This window comes from Lactuca virosa, chromosome 3, assembly GCF_052849685.1.
Source record: "Lactuca virosa cultivar CGN04683 chromosome 3, Lactuca_virosa_CGN04683_v6, whole genome shotgun sequence".
In the NCBI taxonomy this organism is placed as follows: Eukaryota; Viridiplantae; Streptophyta; class Magnoliopsida; order Asterales; family Asteraceae; genus Lactuca; species Lactuca virosa.
Window position 1 is genome coordinate 80,234,217 of NC_136428.1, and position 23,610 is coordinate 80,257,826.

General features: G+C 40.2%; 1 protein-coding gene across 1 annotated transcript; it reads right to left on the bottom strand.

Moving 5' to 3' along the window:
* Positions 1-2,690: 2,690 nt before the first annotated feature.
* Positions 2,691-22,252, bottom strand: LOC145163715 (uncharacterized). The gene is made up of 7 exons (XM_079082507.1): positions 22,033-22,252; positions 21,412-21,526; positions 21,092-21,292; positions 4,303-4,721; positions 4,103-4,198; positions 3,849-4,025; positions 2,691-3,766 (listed from the first exon to the last, which is right to left on the bottom strand). The coding sequence occupies exons 1-7, from the start codon at positions 22,250-22,252 to the stop codon at positions 2,691-2,693; spliced, it is 2,304 nt and encodes a 767-aa protein (XP_078938633.1).
* Between the last annotated feature and the right edge of the window lie 1,358 nt (positions 22,253-23,610).

The window sequence follows — 23,610 nt, forward strand, 5'->3', positions numbered from 1 at the left end:
TAGGAAGATATAATATTAGCTTTATATATATGTAGAAACCACTGTAGTGCTAATTACCTTAAAGCCATGAATTATAAGGTAATTGTAAAGATACTCGTAACCATACTGATTGACGGATGTAAACACGACGACCTGCTGGCGTCGAAAAATAGACGTGACATTTGTCACCCCTTGGCTTGGTCGGCCGGGACTGTAGCTAGCAGTCAAGATGTGGGATGGTCTGTCCCGTATAGATCTATACACACAATGCCCACTCTCCCTCCAGGGGACTCTGGTTACCACTCGACAACGGTGAAATCCGCGTCATGAGGATGTATCTAGTGTTTTGATTTCTTATACCTTTCTTTATACTAAAAGTACCAGTTTTTATGAGTATAGATATAACTAAGTTCTCCTTCATGAAAGTTATGGTTAGTTTCTACACTATACCTATTATAGTTTACTTGAGAGGTTATTGTAGGTACCTTTGCTACCCAAAGGATTTGAACTGGTGTAAGAGTTTTATTATCTATCCAGATATATATAATATATAACTAGGACTTCAACGACACTCGGACAAATAACCGGATGCTCTAAGTCCACAACCAAAAAAGGAACGGGAAATAAAGCGGGCTATCAGTCCTAAGTCCTTCAAATCCTACTTATATAACTATATCTATATAGACATGAATCTATCAAGAATATAAGTTTAAAAGACCTTGATAAAAACTTAGTAATTTAAAAAGAGATTTGAAAACAATATTTGAAAACCTTTAGCTGAATAAAACAGTTTAACATGCAAAAATCTATTTGATTGACAGTTATTAATCACATGAGATTGATATAATAACTTAATAGTTCAACTTGTATTCCCCCCTCCCCCATAAAAGCATTTAAAATCATTTCAAAGGTTGATTAAGGGGTATGAACTCACCTGAAGTGAGTAAATCGAAAGGAAGATTGATATAGGATCACCGGGTGCCGAATGAAGTCGTGAGCACAAACGGATCCTAGCTTAACATGTAACAACACATATATGAATACACTTAGGGTATATAACCACTAATAGACACATAGACACACCTTAGGGACATGGAAACACTTAGAATTAAGTGTTACAAACACCTATTGAGGTCCCTAAATGAGTGTAGGGCCTTAGATTTGAGTGTAAGGCCACCAAACTCGACTTTTATATGTGTGCGGCCAGGTGTATGGCCAGGGTGTGCGGCCAGGCTGTGTGTGCGGTTGCACACAGGAGTGTGCGGCCGTACAGAGGGTGTGTGTGGCCGTACACAGGAGTGTGCGGTCGTACACTCCTCATTTGTGCCCGAAATGTCGATTTTTAGGTGTTCTTGTGCTAATACCAAGTACTACTAGTGAATGAAGGCCAAACTCTTCACTTTGGAGAGCTTTAAGGTGTGTGCGGCCACCTTATGAAGGTGTGCGGCCGTACACCTTCAAGGGATGAAGAACACGAAGAACACTATGAGTTTTAGGCTTAGATTCAGGTGTCTTACCAATATAACAAGCTGAATGATGGAGTACTTCACGTTTTTGAGGCCCTTAGAGTGTTCTTGGATGAAGTTTCTAGAGAGAGAAAGTTCCAGCTTTGAGAGAGAGGAAAAAGGGGTGTAAGGTTGGCTAAGTGTTCAATATATAGGGTGGAGTGTGAGGCTGGAGGGGGGTGTGCGGCTGGGTGTGCGGCCACACACACCTTCTTTGGTGTGTTTGGCCCGATTTCGCGATGCTACACACTTTCTAACCTTTCCTAAGACTCATATCTAGGTTATACTAAGCCTAGAACACTCATATAGACCCACATTTTCGTTAAAAGATAGAAAAACGAAGGCTGACACTCGGCTGAGTTGAATAACTGAACTTTACAGGACAAGGATTTTCAGGTTATCACAGTATATAAGTAGTTTCGTTGAAAAATCTACCAGATATGATTCGTGCTTCAATGATGTGTCTGATGGGTTTAGAGCATCCTAACGCTCCTATGGTGTACATGCAACCCTAGTAAGCTTGGATCTATGTTTTACTATGAATACATGCAAATTTGTTTTTCCAAGGTTCATAACCTATCTAGCATGGCATGGGGAACTTTAAACATAAAAGCTAGAAGAATTACATACCTTTTCAATAGTGAGTTGATTCCTTGGAGTTTGAGAGCCAAGCACCAATAATGTGGATGCCTCAAATGGAAATCACAAATCACCACAAACTTTGGAAAAACTATGAGAGTGTATGTTTGCTTGTAGAAATCGGCCACCTTCTTCCACACACACTTGGAGTGCAATTTCAAGCATCATAAGCTCCTTTATATAGTGTGGGGAATTAGGGTTACATCCATGTAAACCCTAATACCCATGAATCTTCCTTTCCAAGGATCCATGGGTTAAAAGCTCCATAGATTATCCATGGACTCCCATGCATGCCAAGCCCATTCCAAATGAGTATTAGCCCACACTTATATAAATACAAGAGCCCATATTTAATTAGTCACCTTTTTTATCACCAAATTAATTCTAGATTAATTTATGATCAAATACTAATTAAATAATATGATTTCATATTAATATATTATAACTTATAATATATTAATAAATCATAAACATACAATTATCAAAGGTTTAACCATACAAAAAGTTCGGGTGAAGTGCAACCCAAATGGACCATGTCGGGAAGGGTCAAGTATATACCATATAAAGTTATGGACTTAGACGCCTTATCCAACAGTGTCTTCCAAGCCTTACGATTTGTAATCTAGTACCATTGCCTAGTCCTCTGGTTTGGTCGATATTACGAAGCAACACGACTGGAACACCTTTTTTTAGTATAAGTTTATGGTTGGGAATTTTGGAGGCCTTAAAAGCATTCAGCACATCCGGAGAGTATACTGACTCCTCAAAAGAATCTTTTGCCTCGGTCTCACATAAGGAATCTGAACTCAGATATGTTTTCCCTTCATCTTTCATCAATTCTAACATGTAGTCATTGATAGCATCAACTTCTTCATTAGTAGGGACCAAAACAGCTTTATCTTGAAAATACGATGGATCATCTAGATGGTTCTGAAAGGATGAATAAATGCAGGATACAATTGAATAAATATGGTCACCCGTAGAGGGAACGATCACATCTTCTGGAAATTCAACTTCAACTTCACCATCATTAGGACCAACGATAGTACCTTCACCAATTTTAAGAATCCAATCAGCAAATGATTTTGTCTCTTCGAAATCATTGTTTAGACAACCGACCTGAAGCCTCATGTTTACAATCAAACGTAAAACTGTACATTCACGCCATAATCTTGATGAATACAATGATGCCTGCACAATATCTGAACGATTTCCTCTTTGTATTACTAGAAGAATTTGTCGAAAGTCACCTCCAAATACAATGGTCTTGCCTCCAAATGGTTTATCATTGTCCGATGGAAGGATAATATCTCTAAGTGTCCTATCAACTGCTTTGAAACAATGATGATGCATCATTGGGGCTTCGTCCCAAATTATAAGGCTCGCTTTGTTCAACATGGCAGCTACATTGTTACCTGGCGTAATAGAACAAAACGAATTCTCATTCAAGTTGATTGGTATATGAAATCTTAAATGCGATGTCCTACCATCAGAAAGCAAGAGTGTTGCAATTCCGCTTGAAGCAACATTAATAACTACTTCACCTTTAGATCTAATAGCAGCAAAAAATGTCTTCCAAACAAATGCTTTTCCTGTTCCTCCATAACCATAGAGGAAAAAGACACCACCTTTTTTGTTGTTAACTGCATTCGTAATTATATCATAAACATTTTTTTTGCTTGACATTTAATTTTGAATGCAGTTGTTGATGTTCAGATTCAAGACTGGATGGATCATAATTAAGCTCATCTTGAATTAACATATTGCAAGAATCTTGAATATATTTGTGATCAGGTAATGGCATATTGGGTATTTGCTTAAGACTCAGTCCACAGCTCAATAAAGATTTCTCAATGTACAACAACGTTAGGTGGTAAATTGCTTCCGGTTTTAGCTTCAAGCCTGAAAACATTAAAAAGTGATGAAATAATTTATTTATAATATCAATTAAAGTGGGAATGTTTTTTGTGTAAATGTACCTTTCACGCCTATTTCTTGTTCACGAACGTGAACCACATCATCAGAAAGACAATTATATGTCTCTTTAAAAACATGATAAGGTGGGGATAGACTATCTGATGTAATCAACATATGAATAGAGACCTGCAGAAAGAAGCGGTGGCCCACTGATGTGTTTCTTGTATAGAAGATATGTACTCTCTATCATCGTCTAATAGACCAAGAGCGTAGCAAGCATCTTTGTAAGAGTCATAAACGGTCCCGTTAACCGTTCTAATATCTTCATAGCAAGTAGGTCCCTTTACTTTGTTAAGCAAAATGCACAAGTAATAAACATCACCATACTTGGGAGACACATGGTTAATTCTGCCAAGTGACTTTGTCTTTATTTTTCTTCTTGTCCATACTTTATCTGATTTATTCCAAACATATTGAGTTGGGAATTCAACATAGGATAACTCCCTTGCCTTTTTGTCGTAGCTATTACATTCCATCAAGGCCAAAAATTGAGAAGCAGCAATAGTTGGTTTAGAAACAACATTAGTAACACGTTGGGATGGTTTAAACACAACAGGTTGTTTGTCTTGTAGGTGAAACGACAACCTTTCAACAGGTGGTGTTCTATAATGAATGTCATACCTAAAAAGTCTCCAACATGCATCACAAGCATAAATATAACAACAATTGTAATACTCAACATGTAACGCCCCGATTCTTAGGTATTAATATTGTGGCTTTAATTTTCAAGTTTCAAGGTCTACTCGACGAGTTGGATGCCCTGACTCGTCGAGTAGTAGCGGGTTTGGGATACGTGTTTAAGTGACCAACTCGCCGAGTCGGAAGAGTGACTCGACGAGTTGGAGCTGGAGGGTGAAACCCTAATTTCCGGGGTTTTGCACCCTATTTAAAGAATCATAAGCCTCCTTCAGCCTCTTTACAGTCCCTTGAGAGCTCAGCAAAACCCTAATACGTGTGTGTGCTCCATTGTGTGTTTTAAGCTTTGGAAGAGGATTCTTGGGGAAAACAAGTGGATTGAAGCAAGGAACTTGTGGGAATCAAGATCTACTTCAGTTGGCATCTTTTGGGAAGGTATTAAGCTGTTATCTTAACGCCCATTTCATTCTAGATCTCTTTTGGGTGGATTTTAGGGCTTTTCTAGTATAATAAGAAGTCATTCATGGGTATAAGCTAAGATCTGAAGTTGTAACTTCAGATCTGGACTTTCCCTAGACTCTAAGTCCATAAAGTTTCAGCTTTGGCAAGCATGAACCTTCACTATAGTGTGAGACTTCTTTGCAAGCTTGGTTTTTGTCATTTTAAGGCTTTAGAGCTTTGCATGCACGTAAAGTTTGCAACTTTACGTGATAAACATGCCTTGGGAAGCTGGATCTGCAATTTGGAGCCTTAGCATGGCTTAAAAAGCCTCTGTATGGATGAAGGACTGAAGGAACTCGACAAGTTGCATGAACAACTCGGCGAGTCCGATGAAGATTGTCGTGGGCTCGGCGAGTCGGCTAGGGTTTTCCCGACCTTTGGACACGTATGAACCCGACGAGTTGTAAAAGGAAAACTCGACGAGTTGGCCAAGGAGTTTGCGGCCACTGGCATTAGGAACTCGATGAGTCGCTCAAGTGACTCGACGAGTTAGCGAGTTACGCAAGGAACTCGGCGAGTGGTTGGTTGTACTCGACGAGTTGAGGTCAACATGGACTGTTGATTTTGACAGTTGACTTTGACTTTGACCAAGGGTTTACTATTGGACTTCCGGGGCATTTTGGGAAATTGGAAACTTACAAGCATGGTTCTATGGTGCATTCAGGTGGTGGAGTTGTACCGACAATCCAAGAGCTTGAGTTTACCTTCGAGTCGACAGTGCGAGGTGAGTTTTCCTCACTATACTCAAGGGTCTAAGGCACCAAGGACGGCCCTTTAGACTGTTATCTGGTTATGTTATGCTAGTATGATCTGTTAGATCGGTATCCTAGAGGGTAGGATAATATTATATGATATGTGGTATGATCTGTTAGATCGGCATCCTGGTAGATAGGATGGTGTTATGTGTTATGTAGTATGATCCGTTAGATCAAGTATTGTCTATAGACTGTTATGTGATTATCTGTTATATGTGCACATGTTTGTTTAGCGGTTGAGGCTTATCTTCTTTGTGCGAAGGCCAATAGACCTGGGCATTCCAACCTGTAGGTTGTGGGCCGTGAGTATTCCATCCCGAGGATGATTGGACTCGTAGTGTGTGGGCATTCAAACCTGTTGGTTATGGGCCTGGGGTATTCCATCCCGAGGATGATTGGACCCATAGTATGTTGGCATTCCAACCGGATGGTTGAGGGCCTGGGGTCTTCCAACCCGATGGTTGACTGGACCCATAGTATGCTGTTTATGATTATATATGTATTATTGTGGGTATGGGTATTTTAGGGGAACTCGCTAAGCTTTCGGGCTTACAGTTTCAGTTTATTGTTTCAGGTACATCAGGGGATCGCGGCAAGGCGAAGACATGATCATACAGCTCCTCATGTTTTGTTTATGTTTCTGGGAAAACTCTGATATTATACATTTTGAAATCAAAGATGTAATGATTTTAATGGGTTGAAATGTTTTTAAAATTTTTAAATTGGCTTGATTTTATGGGTGTTACATGTTGGTATCAGAGCCTTGGTTTGAGTGAATTGGAGGAACACTCGTGTGAATCCAGTCTCAAATCAAGGAAAGGTTTTCAAAATGATTTTTAAATGGTTTTCAAAACAAGTAAAAGAGGATGCGAAATGTACGATCAGCCGGAGCCAGTAAGTAGACCCCAAAATACCATACAAGTTATTTGATATTATGTGATATGTTAGAACATCATGCTAGTAATAAGATAGGGATCCTCAGGAATCGTATGATAGAATTTTCTGATCTTTGATGCCTTATCTTATGTAGAGTACCTAAATTGATTGTTTGTGACTCTTTCGCGTGTGAACTAACTATTGGGTGAATACTCTAAGTCACATGCTACATGGGTTAAATGGTCTTAGGGTAAGGGATTTGGTCCTGCTGCGCAGCTCTTGTCTGAGTCCAACCGTTGTGGGATTAAATCTTTTAGTCTAAGATTGTTTAAGTCGTGTGGTATGTGATTGTATTCATGCAATAGTTAACTGGCACCAATGGAGGGTCGTGTGGCAGTTGGTGGATGGGTGGGTAGTGAGAGATCGGGAGGCCAGTTATAAGATATTTAGCATTCCTCTAGGAGCGAGGATTTATCGCTCGCTATGCATATGTACATTGTAGGGTGTTGTGGTGATACTTGAGACAAATATGGGTAGGTGTGGAAGGTAGTATGGGCCCGTACTACTGAAAGCACAGGACCCATACGCGTATCAAGGAAGTCACAACCCCTAGGGTTTGGTCAGGAGTAGGTTCCCCATCGTGTATGCGGATTATCTGATATCTTCCTGGTGTATGTTCAGTATGGTGATGGCAAATCGATTTGAGGCGGGATCCGAATCAGCATCGGGAGCGAGTGGCCAGAATAGGCCAGTATTGTCCGTAGATCAGATACGGGAGATGATTTCCGTTGAGGTTTCTCAGATTTTTCGAGAAGAATTGTTTGGTGTCGTGGACCGGGTCACCGCCAGGGTGATCGCCAAGTTCGAGGAGCAAATTGCAGCGTTGCAATCTGTGAGAGATGTTGCTACCGGGATGACTACTGGGGGAGTGCCGGTGGTGGGGTCACAACTAGGAAAGAGGAGGAGTGACTTTTCAACAGAGGATGAAGAGTTGGAGACAGCTAACCTAAGTACTGGAAGTCAGGAGGGTCAGGAGGTGTGTGGCAAGTGTGGGGGAACCCACGGATTTGCTTGTCACAAATTCAGGTGTTACAAGTGCAGGGAGAGAGGGCATGTGCAACGGGATTGCAAGAAGAATCAGATATGCTTTCACTGTCACCAGCCAGGTCATTTCAGGTCCAGCTGTCCTGCGTTGAGGACGGAAGGAGTTCAGATTCCAGCGATCATCGTTCCTCAGGAGGTCAAGGTCGAGCCGCAAGAAGTCTCTGGTATGTAATTGGAAAACCCCATTCTGTAATAATATTGTGGTCAAGTCGTCCGTGATCAGTATTTATTTTGTCTTGGAATATTGTTGAGTATGGATAAGCAGTAATTTCGGGTTAGTTGCCTGTTCTGTCTGATCTATGTGTTGCGGAGTTTCATGAGTTGTTAGGCCATTGGTGGTGTCAGGAGAAATTTATTATCAAAGGATTCTAGGTGATTAGAGTTCAAGGATTCATTAGAGGATGGGAAGTAGAGTGGTTGATTAGAATTTTATCACCTATGGCAAGGGTTGTGCCCTTTTAGTTTTTCTAGCTCGAAGGAGTGAGCAGGCTTGTGACCCCAAGATCGGGCTGTATTCCAGCTCGGGGTCAGTTGGTTGCAGGGATTGGCGATATTATTTCAGCGCAGGTGGGTCGAGGTGGCATAAGTATTTTGTGAGGTCCGATTTTCCTTGGATCTCTTGTATCATGTGGTAAGGATTGATTGTGCGACCTATTGCAATTTTGGGATTATAGACTATGTCTTGGGAATATTTTGTAGCCCGGTTTAGGGAAGAGGTTGCTTCAGCTACTGCAGTTCAGCTGTGAACGTTTGAGCGGGAAACTTATTTGGAACACCTTTGGAAAAGGGGATAGTATGTGGGAGGTCTGCGGTTAGGGTCCCACATAAGGGTTATTCAACATTGTCAGGGATCAGTGGTTTTGGCAACCGTTCGTGATTGACGGACGAAAGCACCAAGGGAAGTAGCTCGTCGGAGGTATTAGTTGGAGTATCTATCTTTTGGTCTTCAGGACTTGAGTGTGGGGTCATTCAAACATTTGTGACTGTTGGTTTTGATGGGTTTTTGAGCATTCTAACACTCCTATGGTGTACATGCAACCCTAGAAACCTTGGATCTATGTTTGACTAATATACATGCAAATAATTATTTTTCCAAGGTTCTTATCCTAACTAGCATGGCATGGGGTACTTGAATCAAATAAAACTAGTATAATTACTTACCTTGTAGTAGTAGTTGATTGCTTGGAGTTTGAGAGCCTAGCACCAATAATGTGGATGCCTCAAATGGAAGTCACAAATCACCACAAACTTGGAAACTTTAGAGAATAGTCACAAACTTCTTGAAATCGGCCCTCTTAGTTTACACACATCAACTAGTGCAATTTCAAGAACCAAAGCCTCATTTATATAGTGTGGTGGATTAGGGTTACATCCATGTAAACCCTAATACCCATGTCTTTTCATTTCCATGAGATCCATGGGTTAAAGCTCCATGGAGTATCCATGGACTTTCCATGCAAGCCTAGCCCATTCCAAATAAGCATTAGCCCACACTATATAAATACAAGAGCCCATATTTAATTAGTCATACTTTTGATCTCTAAATTAATTCTAAATTAATTATAGATCAATACTAATTAAATAATATGATTTTATATTAATATATTAGGACTTATAATATATTAATAAATCATAACTTATACTATTCTCAAACGATTATCCATAAATTGTTCGGGTGAAGTGCAACCCAAATGGACCATGCCGGGTCGGGTCAAGTACATACCAAATATAGTTATGGACTTAGACACTATATCCAACACTCTCCCACTTGGATAAGTCTAATAACTATAGTTGCAAGTATGACTTCAGGAACCGATCAGCAATCGTAGCTCGTTAAACTCTGTTGAACTATGAAGCGCCATTTTAGATAAGTGATCATATAATCCTCTGTTCTAGATATCAGCTGGACAAATACATGGAACATGGTCTTGCTTATTGTCCAGCATTTGTTTCCCGATTTCCGATTTGTTTGACATAGAACTTAACTGAACACATCAATTTAGTTCTGACCGGGCCCGATACATAGGTCAAAACAAAATCATCGAGGGGCCCGGATATCGCTTCTAATCCTAGAAGGAACAGATAAACTTCGACTCATATGTTTGCTCTACTACTTGTTGAATTACACACAAAAGCACGGTTTATAACATCGAGTTACCAATGCGTTTTCGTGCAATCAATGCATAACCAACTCATAGGCAACAAATCATATCTCTAGGTTTGAAGACTTATATGATATTACCGTCTCACGATCACTCGAGATAAATTCCATGAAGTGATACAAGTGAGCGTGGGTTGAATCCAATACTCAGAACTTATGAGCACTCATGAGTGTTGTAGCCCCACTTTGTCTAACATCTTAGACCTCTACAAGCCAACCCGTGACAGTCTTGATTCATATCTACTTCCAATATATGACCGACTGTGGAGAGTTTGAATAATATGATATAAACCATAACATAATTATTCTGGAAGTCAAAACATGCAAAAAGAAATAATAGTAAACGATTGACAAGAGATAACAACACTTTACTCATAAATAACAGCTTTTATTTATCATCAAATGTCAATTACATTTTACAAATTTCAAGATTATCTAACTACTAAAACTAATATCATCCTTCAGCCCTATGCTCCGAGCATGCTGGAGATGCTTAGCCCGAGTCAGTCCCTTCGTGAGTGGATCTGCTGGGTTCTCATCCGATGATACCCTCTTTGCCACGAGGATTCCTTCTTCTATTCGATGTCTGATGAAGTGATATTTTCTGTCAATGTGTCTGGATCTCCCATGATCTCTTGGTTCCTTGGCTAAGGCAACCGCACTATTGCTGTCACAGAAAATCTCCATTGGCTCCTTTATAGCTGGTACAACTCCAAGGTCTCCGATGAAGTCCTTTAGCCATATAGCCTCCTTTGCTGCCTCGCTTGCTGCTATATACTCTGATTCACAAGTGGAATCAGCTATTGTCTCCTGCTTGGAACTTTTCCAAGTAATTGCCCCTCCATTTAGAGTAAAGACCCAGCCCGACTGAGAGCGGAAATTATCCCTGTCAGTCTGAAAGCTAGCATCACTATACCCTACAACTCTCAAGTCCTCACTGCCACCGAGGGTAAGGACCCAGTCCTTAGTCCTCCGTAGGTACTTGAGGATATTCTTTACCGCAGTCTAGTGTGCCTTGCCAGGGTTCCCCTGATACCTGCTAACCATGCTCAAAGCAAAGGCTACATCAGGTCGAGTACACGTCATAGCATACATGATCGATCCTACAGCTGAAGCATAAGGTATTCGACTCATTTCTGCTATCTCAGCCTCAGTACTAGGGCTTTGTGTCTTACTCAATCTGGCGTTACTCCGGATGGGTAACTCTCCTTTCTTGGAGTTATGCATGTTGAACCTTTTCAACACTTTGTCCACATAGGTGCTTTGACTAAGTCCAATTAGTCTTGTACTCCTGTTTCTCAAAATCCTTATCCCTAGGATATAGGCAGCTTCTCCAAGGTCCTTCATAGCGAAACACTTCCCAAGCCAGGACTTTACTTCCTGCAGGGTTGGGATGTCATTTCATATGAGTAGTATGTCATCCACATACAGTACCAAAAAGTTGACTATACTCCTACTAGCCTTGATATAGACACAAGATTCATCTTCACTCCTTGAAAAGCCAAATTCTTTGACTTTCTCATCAAAGCAAAGATTCCATCTGCGAGGTGCCTGTTTTAATCCATAAATGGATTTCTCGAGCTTACACACTCTACTGGGGTACTCTGTACTGACAAAACCCTCTGGCTGAACCATGTAAACATCTTCAGCCAACTTTCCATTAAGGAAAGCGGTTTTGACATCCATTTTCCATATTTCATAAATCATGAAATGCAGCAATGGCTAACAGAACCCTAATAGACTTAATCTTGGCCACTGGTGAAAAGGTATCATCATAATCAACTCCCGGAGTTTGAGAATAACCCTTTGCAACCAGTCGTGCGTTATAAGTGTGTACATTACCATCCATGTCGGTCTTCTTCTTGAAGATCCATTTGCACCCAACTATCTTACGATCAGCTACATTGTCAACCAAGTTCAAAACTTGATTGTCATACATGGACTGTATCTCGCTATCCATAGCCTCTTTCCATTTAGCAGCCTCAGGGCCTGCCATGGCTTCCGTGTAGCTGTTAGGCTCATCCAGATTTACCAGTGTGTTATCACTGATAAGTGTCTCACCTTCTGCAGTAATATGAAAACCATAATAATGTTCAGGTGCATTCTTAACTCTGGTGGAACGCCTCAGAGGTATAGATTCTTCAGTCGGCTCAACAGGAGTTTCCTCCTCAGGTTGAGGGCTAGGGTTTGAGGTTCCTTCACCACTTGACTCTTGAATTTCCTCAAGGTCAATTTGCCTCCTACTGTCTCCTTGGCTCATGAATTCTCTCTCTCGAAAGAATCATCTTCTTGCTACAAAGACCACATTATCACTGGGTCTGTAGAAGATGTAACCAAAGGATTTCTGTGGGTAGCCGATGAAAATACACCTTTCTCTTTGGGGTTCGAGCTTATCGTGAGTCTCGCGTCTCACGAAAGCCTCGCAACCCCAAATCTTGATGTGGTCTAGATTGGGAACTTTTCCAGTCCACACCTCGTGAGGTGTTTTGGCAACCTTCTTTGTAGGGACTAGATTAAGGATATGGGCGGCAGTCTCTAAGGCATACCCCCAAAATGAGATTGGTAGCGAAGCTCGACTCATCATGGAACGAACAATGTCCAACAAGGTCCGATTGCGCCTCTCAGCTACACCATTCAACTGCGGTGTCCTAGGAGGTGTCAATTATGAGACAATTCCACATTCCTTAAGATAGTCAAGGAACTCAGTACTAAGATACTCACCACCACGATCGGATCGAAGCATCTTAATGTTCCTGCCCAACTGATTCTCCACTTCTTGCTTAAACTCTTTGAATTTCTCAAAGGTTTCTGACTTATGCTTGATTAGGTAGACATATCCATATCTACTAAAATCATCAGTAAAAGTCACATAGAACCGATTAGCATCTCTTGTGGTGGTTCTGAAGGGTCCACACACATCCATGTTTATGAGATCCAACAAACCTTCACCCCTAGCACAAGTGCCAGTAAAAGGTGACTTTGTCATTTTACCAAGCAAACAAGATTCACAACTATCATCTGACTTTAGGTCAAATGACTCCAAGACTCCATCCTTTTGGAGTTGGCCTATGCGTTTCTTGCTTACATGTCCAAGACGACAATGCCATAAGGATGCTTTATCTAAGCTAGTGGAAGAGTTAATACACAATACATTATTTCCTAGATTATCTACAACAGATACAGTTTCATACACGCCATCACAAGGTAATGCTTTAAAATAAAGAACATTATTAAAAAAAGCATCAATACTACCATTATTATTATCAAAATAAAAGGTAAAACCTTGTTTATACAATGCATGAAAGGAAATAACATTTCTTTCCATTTCTGGCGAATAATAACATTTATTCAAATCTAATGTAAACCCACTATTTAGCACTAAGGAATAAACTCCTATCTTGGTGACAGGTGAAGCTTTCCTGTTTCCCATGATCAAGTTTATCTTTCCCTGCTCCACATTCTCACTTCTTTTTAGTCCCTGCAAATCACAACATATGTGAATACCACAACCTGTAACAAGGACCCAAGACTTAGAATGAGGTGAGTTATTAGACAATATAGTGTATATACCTGCATGGTTGGGTTTTACTTTCCCATCCTTCAAATTTTGCTGGTACTTTGGGCAGTTTCGCTTCCAGTGCGACTTTTCATGGCAATAGAAGCATTCAGCCTCATTAGGGTTAGCAGAAGGAGTGACAAAACCTTTCTTGGTTTTGCTTGAAGAGGAGCCTTCAAGGGTCTTACCCTTGGTACCCTTAGAAGGGTTCTTTCTCTTCTTCCCTATGTCATGCCCGATTGCCAAGACATTGGCCGCAGTTGGAGTAGGAGTAGGAGTAGTAACAACCGACTTACCCTTTAGACCACTTTTGGCGGTCTTCAAGAGTCCTTGAAGTTTGCTGAGGGTGACTTCTTCCTTGTTCATGTGATATGTCATGCGGAATTGATCATAACACGATGGCAAGGAGTGCAAAATGATGTCTATTGCTAACTCCTCAGGGAAGTTTACATTCAGCTTCAGTAAACGGTCCACATACCTTTGCATTTTCTGCATGTGGCACGTGATGGGTTCACCATCCTTCATTCGGGTTGTTATCATGGAGGAGATTATTTCATATCGCTCTTGACGAGCACTTTGATGGTAGCGGTCCATCAAGTCCTGGTGCATCTCAAAAGGATAATAGTCCTCATAGGACTTTTGGAGCTCGGCTGTCATGGTGGCCATCATGATGCATGCCACTTTTGTAGCATCTCTTTCATGTACCTCATATTCAGCAAGCTCTTCAGGAGTAGCAGTTGGCTCGGGTACCTTCAGCTCCTTGTCGAGAACATATTCTTTGTTCTCATACCGAGTGACCATCTTGATGTTTCTGATCCAGTCTGTAAAGTTGGACCCATCAAAGATGACTCTCCCACAAAGATTCATGAGAGAGAAGGAGCTAGTAGGGTTTGAGCCAGAAGCATTGTTATTGGAAGACATCTAAAAAGAAGAGGGAATACATTAGATTAGATATAGAGATAGTCCTTAACAAAACACCAAATGTAATATTAAGGCTAGGACCCAACACAATATTTTATAACTTAGAAGAGGGATGCCGTAATCTAAGCTATAAGATATTTGAAGGTAGGTGAATGACGATTCACCAATTTCCACCATGAAAAACGAAATATTTAATTAGGTTTTAATTGGTTTAGAAACTCCTAGATTCTTTGAGATTCATTGAACTTTCTTCAATGGCATGTTTCAATCTCGAGTGTGCCCTTCAAGTTTTATGACTGGGATGCCGAGGATCACAAAACAAGGTGTGAAGTAACCATGCAAATTACTTGGTACCCTTAATGTATTACCCCTCAATCGATGTGCCGGTTAACCACACACGCTCCATCGATACTATGATAAACATTAAGTCACCCTTTACCTACCTTGTTAAGTTCAAGTTAGTGTGTCGGTTAACCGCACACGCTCCACTAACGACTTAAACAAAGTGTAAAGTGTAATTTCATGGATTAGCACCTTATTCACATTTTCCTAAAATAACTAAGATTGGGAATTCAATAAAGTTTTGTTACTTTAGTATTATCATTATACTTTTAATGAGAATTTATAAGTCCTTGTCCTACCCGTTCGGCTAACGACCCTCCACCGATCAAGGAAGCGGTGGGTGAGAGTGGACACCCATTAAGTTGCCATTTTATAGGCAACAACCTTATACCCCCCTTATAGACCGGCTTCGTGAATGAGGCGTACTAGCGGTAAGACGACTTGATCTTATACATATATAAATATTATTAAACTTATAATATTATAAAGTATAAGGGTTGAATTTTAACTTTTAAAATTCTAGGGGTTGGAACTAAAGTTTTTAATATGACTTTACATGTTCCAAAACTTGAGGGCAAGTTTTGTAAACTTTCAAAACTTTTCATTTCTCATAACTTATGAGTTAATGGTTATTAAAAATGAAGACTCTTCATTTTTTGTAACCTATGTGTTCTTTTAATGGTTATTTATAAATGTAACTTTTGGTTATCCATAACTTAAGAACTAGTTATGGACTCCATTAGAACACATAAAGATCAAGAATTAATCTAATCAATTATTAGCACATAATTTCTATGATCTTCTAAACTCATATGTTTATGAATGTTCATATAAAAAATTTCAAGAATCGTAAGTACATATACAAAACTTGAAATTTTGATACGAGCTTTTGAACAAAACTTCAATTTTCAAGTTTTTTTTTTTTTTTTTGCATCAAGTATCAAATAAACAAACATGGGCTCTGATACCACTGATGGGTTTTTGAGCATTCTAACACTCCTATGGTGTACATGCAACCCTAGAAACCTTGGATCTATGTTTGACTAATATACATGCAAATAATTATTTTTCCAAGGTTCTTATCCTAACTAGCATGGCATGGGGTACTTGAATCAAATAAAACTAGTAGAATTACTTACCTTGTAGTAGTAGTTGATTGCTTGGAGTTTGAGAGCCTAGCACCAATAATGTGGATGCCTCAAATGGAAGTCACAAATCACCACAAACTTGGAAACTTTAGAGAATAGTCACAAACTTCTTGAAATCGGCCCTCTTAGTTTACACACATCAACTAGTGCAATTTCAAGAACCAAAGCCTCATTTATATAGTGTGGTGTATTAGGGTTACATCCATGTAAACCCTAATACCCATGTCTTTTCATTTCCATGAGATCCATGGGTTAAAGCTCCATGGAGTATCCATGGACTTTCCATGCAAGCCTAGCCCATTCCAAATAAGCATTAGCCCACACTATATAAATACAAGAGCCCATATTTAATTAGTCATACTTTTGATCTCTAAATTAATTCTAAATTAATTATAGATCAATACTAATTAAATAATATGATTTTATATTAATATATTAGGACTTATAATATATTAATAAATCATAACTTATACTATTCTCAAACGATTATCCATAAATTGTTCGGGTGAAGTGCAACCCAAATGGACCATGCCGGGTCGGGTCAAGTACATACCAAATATAGTTATGGACTTAGACACTATATCCAACAGGTTTCACTGGGATTCAGGAAGTGTTCATCTGGTTCGTGAGGTGTGTGGCCAATCAGGATTGGCTAGTAATGGAGTGCTAGTTAGAAGAGTTAGTTGTTATCGGATCGATCGTTGGACAGTGAGAAGGATTGACAATTCTCCAATTTTCATGTATTATGAAGACTTAGTCGAATCTAAGTGGGGGAGAATCGCCCCGGGATACAGAAGCACGAGCGGTGTCGAAAATGGGTTAAGTTCCGTATCGTGGTCAGGAAGAAAGGCGGCCCAAGTGGCTGTTTGGTTTGAGGGTTGTGTGAGTTAGGAGTTCGGTAAACTTCCCAGCATGTGTATCGTGTCTTCTCGGTGCTTGATAGCAGAATTTGAGGAATCAGTTTGGGGTTCCAGTCATGAATTGAGTTCAGTTCGGATGTTCAGTCGGGTGTGTGATAGACTCTGATGGTAAGTGGATTGATAGATTGAGGGTAAGGTATCAGGCTGCGTTTGTGTTAGAACGAAAGTGTTGTAAGACTGCGGGGGTGGCCGTAGCATTCACAAGCGATCGGATAGTATGGAAAGTGTTGTAAGACTGCGGGGGTAGCCGTAGCATTCACTAGCGGTCAGATGGTGTGGGAAGTGTTGTGAGGATGTGAGATGATTTGTAGTATTCATGGATTCTTATAGACGATCAGGTCAGGGTGGGCCTGTTCGCAAGATTGTGGGTAGACCATAGCATAATCGGAATCAGGAAAACGGTAGGTCGTTGGAGACCGGACATGATGTAAGACTACAGTATTCTGGTAGCGTTCACTTTTCGTATATGATTCGATGGCGTCAGGTTGTCAGGCTGCTATGATCAATGGATCAGAAGGATTGATGGAGCCATGAGTGGCAATATAGTTAGGTCGGTTATTGCTAGACGAAGTTCCTTCGGGAGTCGTGTGGGGCGACTGTGAGATTACCATTGGCTCAGCAACCAGTCAGGACTTCGGTATTCCAAATAAGTTGGGACCGGGGAGGTCTCAATGGACTTCGGAAGCAACCAGAAGACAGCCTACTGTTTCGGTCAGTTTCTGTGATCAGGGCGACATTAACTACTTGGGTTTTCAGGTGTGTGAAAAGTATTTGTAAGCGTTTATAGATCTATGTGTGGGTATTGAGTATGCTGCTATGCTATAGCAATCAGTAGGTCTGTCCCCAAGTATTGAACATGCTGATGGAGTATGTTGAAGACTCTGTATGGGTTTTGTTAGTTTTGTGATCAGGTTCTGAGAATATATGTGTTATGGAGTAGCAACTTGTTCTGCAAGTGGACAGTGTAGGGTGAGGTTTCAGCACTGTGACGTTCGTTGGTGTTGTGAAGGACATTGTTTAGGCCCTTTTGGGCAATGGAGGAGGTGAGTGCCTCCAGGATGGAGTGCTGGGCATCTGAAGCGACGACAGCGGTGTCGATAGGTTATCGGAAGCATTCCAGTCATGAGCTGAGGGCAGGAGAGGGCATACCAGGCTCATGATGTGGGCTCAGAGGCAATCCAGACCTATGTTGAGGACCATGTAATGACATTCCAGTCATAGGCTGTAGGCATAAAGATTGTGTTGGTTATGTCGCTAGTAGGAGCGCGTTCGGATTGCATGTATTGTTGAGATTCGGGGGAGTTGCACTCGGTTGTGACGAATCAGAGGATGGTGGATGAGATGCAAGGATACATCCTTGGATCTCAAGTTATGAGTAGACCCGAGTCATGTCATAGAGGTATTCCAATCTAGGGTATTCCATCCTGAGGATGACCGGACCCTATGATTGATTGGACCTGATAAGTTTGGTATTCCAACCTGGGGGTTGATTGGGCCAAACATGTGTGGGGATACGAGGGTATTCCATCCTAGGGATGTCTGGACCCATCGTAGGCATGCCTGGTATTCCAGCCTGAGGCTGATTGGGCCAGGTATGAGTGTTCGTACTTGTTAGCTGGTTGATTATGTATGATATTTTGGGAGCTGAAGGACGCTTTATCCTGTCAGCACAAAGGGTTCGCTTCAGGAAGAGGGAAAGTTGGGTTTCCGATACTTTGGATCATCAGGATTTTGCTAGGTTGGCAAAGTGGCAAGTAGAATAGACCTTTGGAAAAGGGTCGGTTGGATTTCGCATCGCCTTTCACGTTTCGCAATTGCGGAAGTGCATGCCGGATGAGGAGGCAGTAGTATCATTGGATGACATTCAGGTCGATGAACGGTTGAATTATGTTGAGAAGCATGTGGCCATACTGGAGAGGAAGATGAAAGTTCTGCGGAACAAGGAGATACCTTTGGTAAAGGTATAGTAGTAACATCGGAGGGGTTCCGAGTGGACTTGGGAGCCGGAGGCTGAGATACGTGAGCACTATCCGGAGTTGTTCATCGCAGCGGACTTCGAGGACGAAGTCTAGTTCAAGTGGGGGAGAATTGTAACGCCCAGATTCTCAGGTATTAATATTGTGGCTTTAATTTTCAAGTTTCAAGGTTTACTCGACGAGTTGGATGCCCTGACTCGTCGAGTAGTAGCGGGTTTGGGACACGTGTTTAAGTGACTAACTCGCCGAGTCGGAAGAGTGACTCGACGAGTTGGAGCTGGAGGGCGAAACCCTAATTTTGGGGGTTTTGCACCCTATTTAAAGAATCATAAGCCTCCTTCAGCCTCTTTACAGTCCCTTGAGAGCTCAGCAAAACCCTAATACGTGTGTATGCTTCATTGTGTGTTTTAAGCTTTGGAAAAGGATTCTTGGGGAGAAGAGCTTGGGGAAAACAAGTGGATTGAAGCAAGGGAATCAAGATCTACTTCAGTTGGCATCTTTTGGGAAGGTATTAAGCTGTTATCTTAACCCTCATTTCATTCTAGATCTCTTTTGGGTGGATTTTAGGGCTTTTATAGTATAAGAAGAAGCCATTCATGGGTATAAGCTAAGATCTGAAGTTGTAACTTCAGATCTGGACTTTCCTTGGACTCTAAGTCCATAAATTTTTAGCTTTGGCAAGCATGAATCTTCCCTCTAGTGTGAGACTTCTTTGCAAGCTTGGTTTTTGTCATTTTAAGGCTTTAGAGCTTTGCATGCACGTAAAGTTTGCAACTTTACGTGATAAACATGCCTTGGGAAGCTGGATCTGCAATTTGGAGCCTTAGCATGGCTTAAAAAGCCTCTGTATGGATGAAGGACTGAAGGAACTCGACGAGTTGCATGAACAACTCGGCGAGTCCGATGAAGATTGCCTTGGGCTCGGCGAGTCAGTCGATTGCTCAGCGAGTCGGCTAGGGTTTTCCCGACCTTTGGACACGTATGAACCCGACGAGTTGTAAAAGGAAAACTCGACGAGTTGGCCAAGGAGTTTGCGGCCACTGACATTAGGAACTCGACGAGTCGCTCAAGTGACTCGAAGAGTTAGCGAGTTACGCAAGGAACTCAGCGAGTGGTTGGTTGTACTCGACGAATTGAGGTCAACATGGATTGTTGACTTTGACAGTTGACTTTGACTTTGACCAAGGGTTGACTATTGGACTTTCGGGGCATTTTGGGAAATTGGAAATTTACAAGCATGGTTCTATGGTGCATTCAGATGGTGGAGTTGTACCGGCAATCCAAGAGCTTGAGTTTACCTTTGAGTCGACAATGCGAGGTGAGTTTTCCTCACTATACTCAAGGGTCTAAGGCACCAAGGCCGGCCCTTTGGATTGTTATCTGGTTATGTTATGCTAGTATGATCTGTTAGATCGGTATCCTAGAGGGTAGGATAATATTATATGATATGTGGTATGATCTGTTAGATCGGCATCCTGGTAGATAGGATGGTCTTATGTGCTATGTAGTATGATCCGTTAGATCAAGTATTGTCTATAGACTGTTATGTGATTATCTGTTATATGTGCACATGTTTGTTTAGCGGTTGAGGCTTATCTGCTTTGTGCGAAGGCCAATAGACCTGGGCATTCCAACCTGTAGGTTGTGGGTCGTGAGTATTCCATCTCGAGGATGATTGGACTCGTAGTGTGTGGGCATTACAACCTGTTGGTTGTGGGCCTGGGGTATTCCATCCCGAGGATGATTGGACCCATAGTATGTTGGCATTCCAACCGGATGGTTGAGGGCCTGGGGTATTCCAACCCGATGGTTGACTGGACCCATAATATGCTATTTACGATTATATGTGTATTATTGTGGGTATGGGTATTTTGGGGGAATTCGCTAAGCTTTCGGGCTTACAGTTTCAGTTTATTGTTTCAGGTACATCAGGGGATCGCGGCAAGGCGAAGGCATGATCGTACAGCTCCTCATGTTTTGTTTATGTTTATGGGAAAACTATGATATTATACATTTTGAAAACAAAGATGTAATGATTTTAATGGGTTGAAATGTTTTTAAAAGTTTTAAATTGGCTTGATTTTATGGGTGTTACACAACAATTTCATCACGATCGTTATTTTCTTTATGTTGTTTTTTGTTATTTTTGGCGTCATAAAAAGACGCGGTGATCTTGTCTAGACCTTTGTTAATATGCTTAAAAAGGTACTTTATCGATCCAAGCTGATTACACCACTCAAGATTCATATGGGCTTGGTATTGCTTCAAAAATATCTTATTATATGGAACAACATATCTGAAAAAAGAAACAAAATGTCATAAAGAAAATTATGATCATTTAACATATCTTTCCTATAAAAGATAACATTTATAAAGAAATAACTGTTTATATAAATAAAAATTTATTTTTTATACCTATTGTCCAAAGAAACTCCGTTTTTCACGACATTGTTTCCGTTGTCGCGTCTTCGGTAAACTGGATAACCATCATCGTCAATATACGTATCATTTGTAAAGTCTTTTGGAAATCCTTTAGAACATTTGCCATTTTTCATACATGGCATAAATGGAAAATCATTGCCGCAAGGTCCATATATCATGTTGTCAGAAACAATCTGATACAAATCTGGTTCAAGTTCCTTGTCTGGCAATTCAGCACATATAACGCGATCTATGTCTTCGGGATTTGGAAGTTTAGACTTTTTTTTCTAAAAATAGGCATATGTGACAATGTGGAAGACCATTTTTTTGAAACTCGCTCGTATATATAATTGTATGATGCAAATATGTTACTTGGTTAACGCATGATATTATAAAATCAAAATAAAATAAAATGAATAATGAGATTTTAGATTTATACCTCCATCAACTTCACCCAAAATTTATTCTTCCTTGAGTCTAGTGATTAGTGAATCAAGTTTTATTTTGAATATTCTTGTCAAAATATCGGGCCTGTCTTCGGGTTTAAGATTTTCAGATTCAACGAATCTAATTACCTCTGGCCATTTAGGATTACATGTAACGGTTAAAAAGTACCAGGATAACCAAACCACTTATCTAAAGTCATTGCGTCTAAGTAATTCTGTTGCATGTAACGGCTGCCACCCGTAAAAGAAGACGGAATAATAATACGGTTTCCCATCGCAGAAGCATCTTCAGTTCCTTCTTGAGCAGCCTCGGCCAAGTCTCCATAAGGAGCGACACGTAATGTTGGTTGGTTAAACCGAATATAATTAAGCCGGTCATTTTCAACCATTGTATACGAATCAACCAAAAACTGTTGGAAGAGGTTTCTGGAACGTAATATCAAAGATATTTCATTAGTTCTCTGTTGTATACATAAGCAAAAAACTCTCGCATTGTCAGTGTTATTCATCATTTGGAGTTTGGTTCTTCAACACCACGATGTAATATATCCAATCGAAATCCATCTTCGGCATAAGGGAACAATAAAGGATATTGAAGTGAAAGATATTGCGGATGCAACTCATTAATACGTTGAAGTTGACGACTTTGAGTTTCCAAAACAATATCTCGTGAATCAAAACCATCAATGTCACCTATAATAAGTGCAGCAACCTCACTTGTGGTAGGAAGATTATACTGCCTACCGTCATTTTCTCTTGTCCCAATTAATTTAAGCCTAATACGCTCTGTTGGATTCGATCCAAATCGATCACGTGCCATTCTAAATCGCTTAACTAATGGATTTATAAAATCCAATTAACCCATTAGCTCATGAACAATCAAGAACTCCAGTGAAAAAGGATTTCCCATTAAATTATGAGATGTTAACTTTTTCTTTTTTGAACTACATTAATAGGAAAACAAAATCATGGATATAAATATTATGAGACATAATAAAAGTTTTAACCATGTGTGTGTGTATATATATATATATATATATATATATATATATATATATATATGTGTGTGTGTGTGTGTGTGTGTTTGTGTGTATTTAATGCTATTATATGATAGAATGTATTTACATACTCGTATGCATTGAATCTGTTGTCAACCTCGTGATCTGTATAATATATATACAACTGGAAAAATTTCGGTAATTCGCCTTCCTCTGGTAGTAAGCTGCATGTAATATGATAATTATGTCCATGCATTCAATAAACATAAGGACCACCTCCAGAGTTAATGGCATGATCAATCTTACCACCATAGATGTAAATGCAAACATCATATTGTATCTACAAATATTTTTTATAAAGTTCTGACTTTTTTCAGTAACTCTGCTATAGAAATCAAGCAATAACTGAGGTGGGTGAATTAAGTTTGGTAATTCTACTTTTCCATTGTAACAACATATGGAATAAGAGGTGTTCCTTAAATCTTTATTTCCTCTTATTGCTTCTCCCTTCCAAACCCTAGCTTTACATACAGAGCAAACGTATACCGCATCACCAGAATCCAAATAATCTATAAAGAAACAAAAAAACTCATCACATAATATATACTATAAGTGTAATATGAAAAGGGTGATAACATATTGAAAGGATAATTTTCATTGGATAACCAAAATTTAAAATTTTAAATAGAAAGAAACAGTACCTTTGCTTATGCCAATACATTTAGTCTGGGTGTCAATCCTTACATCAT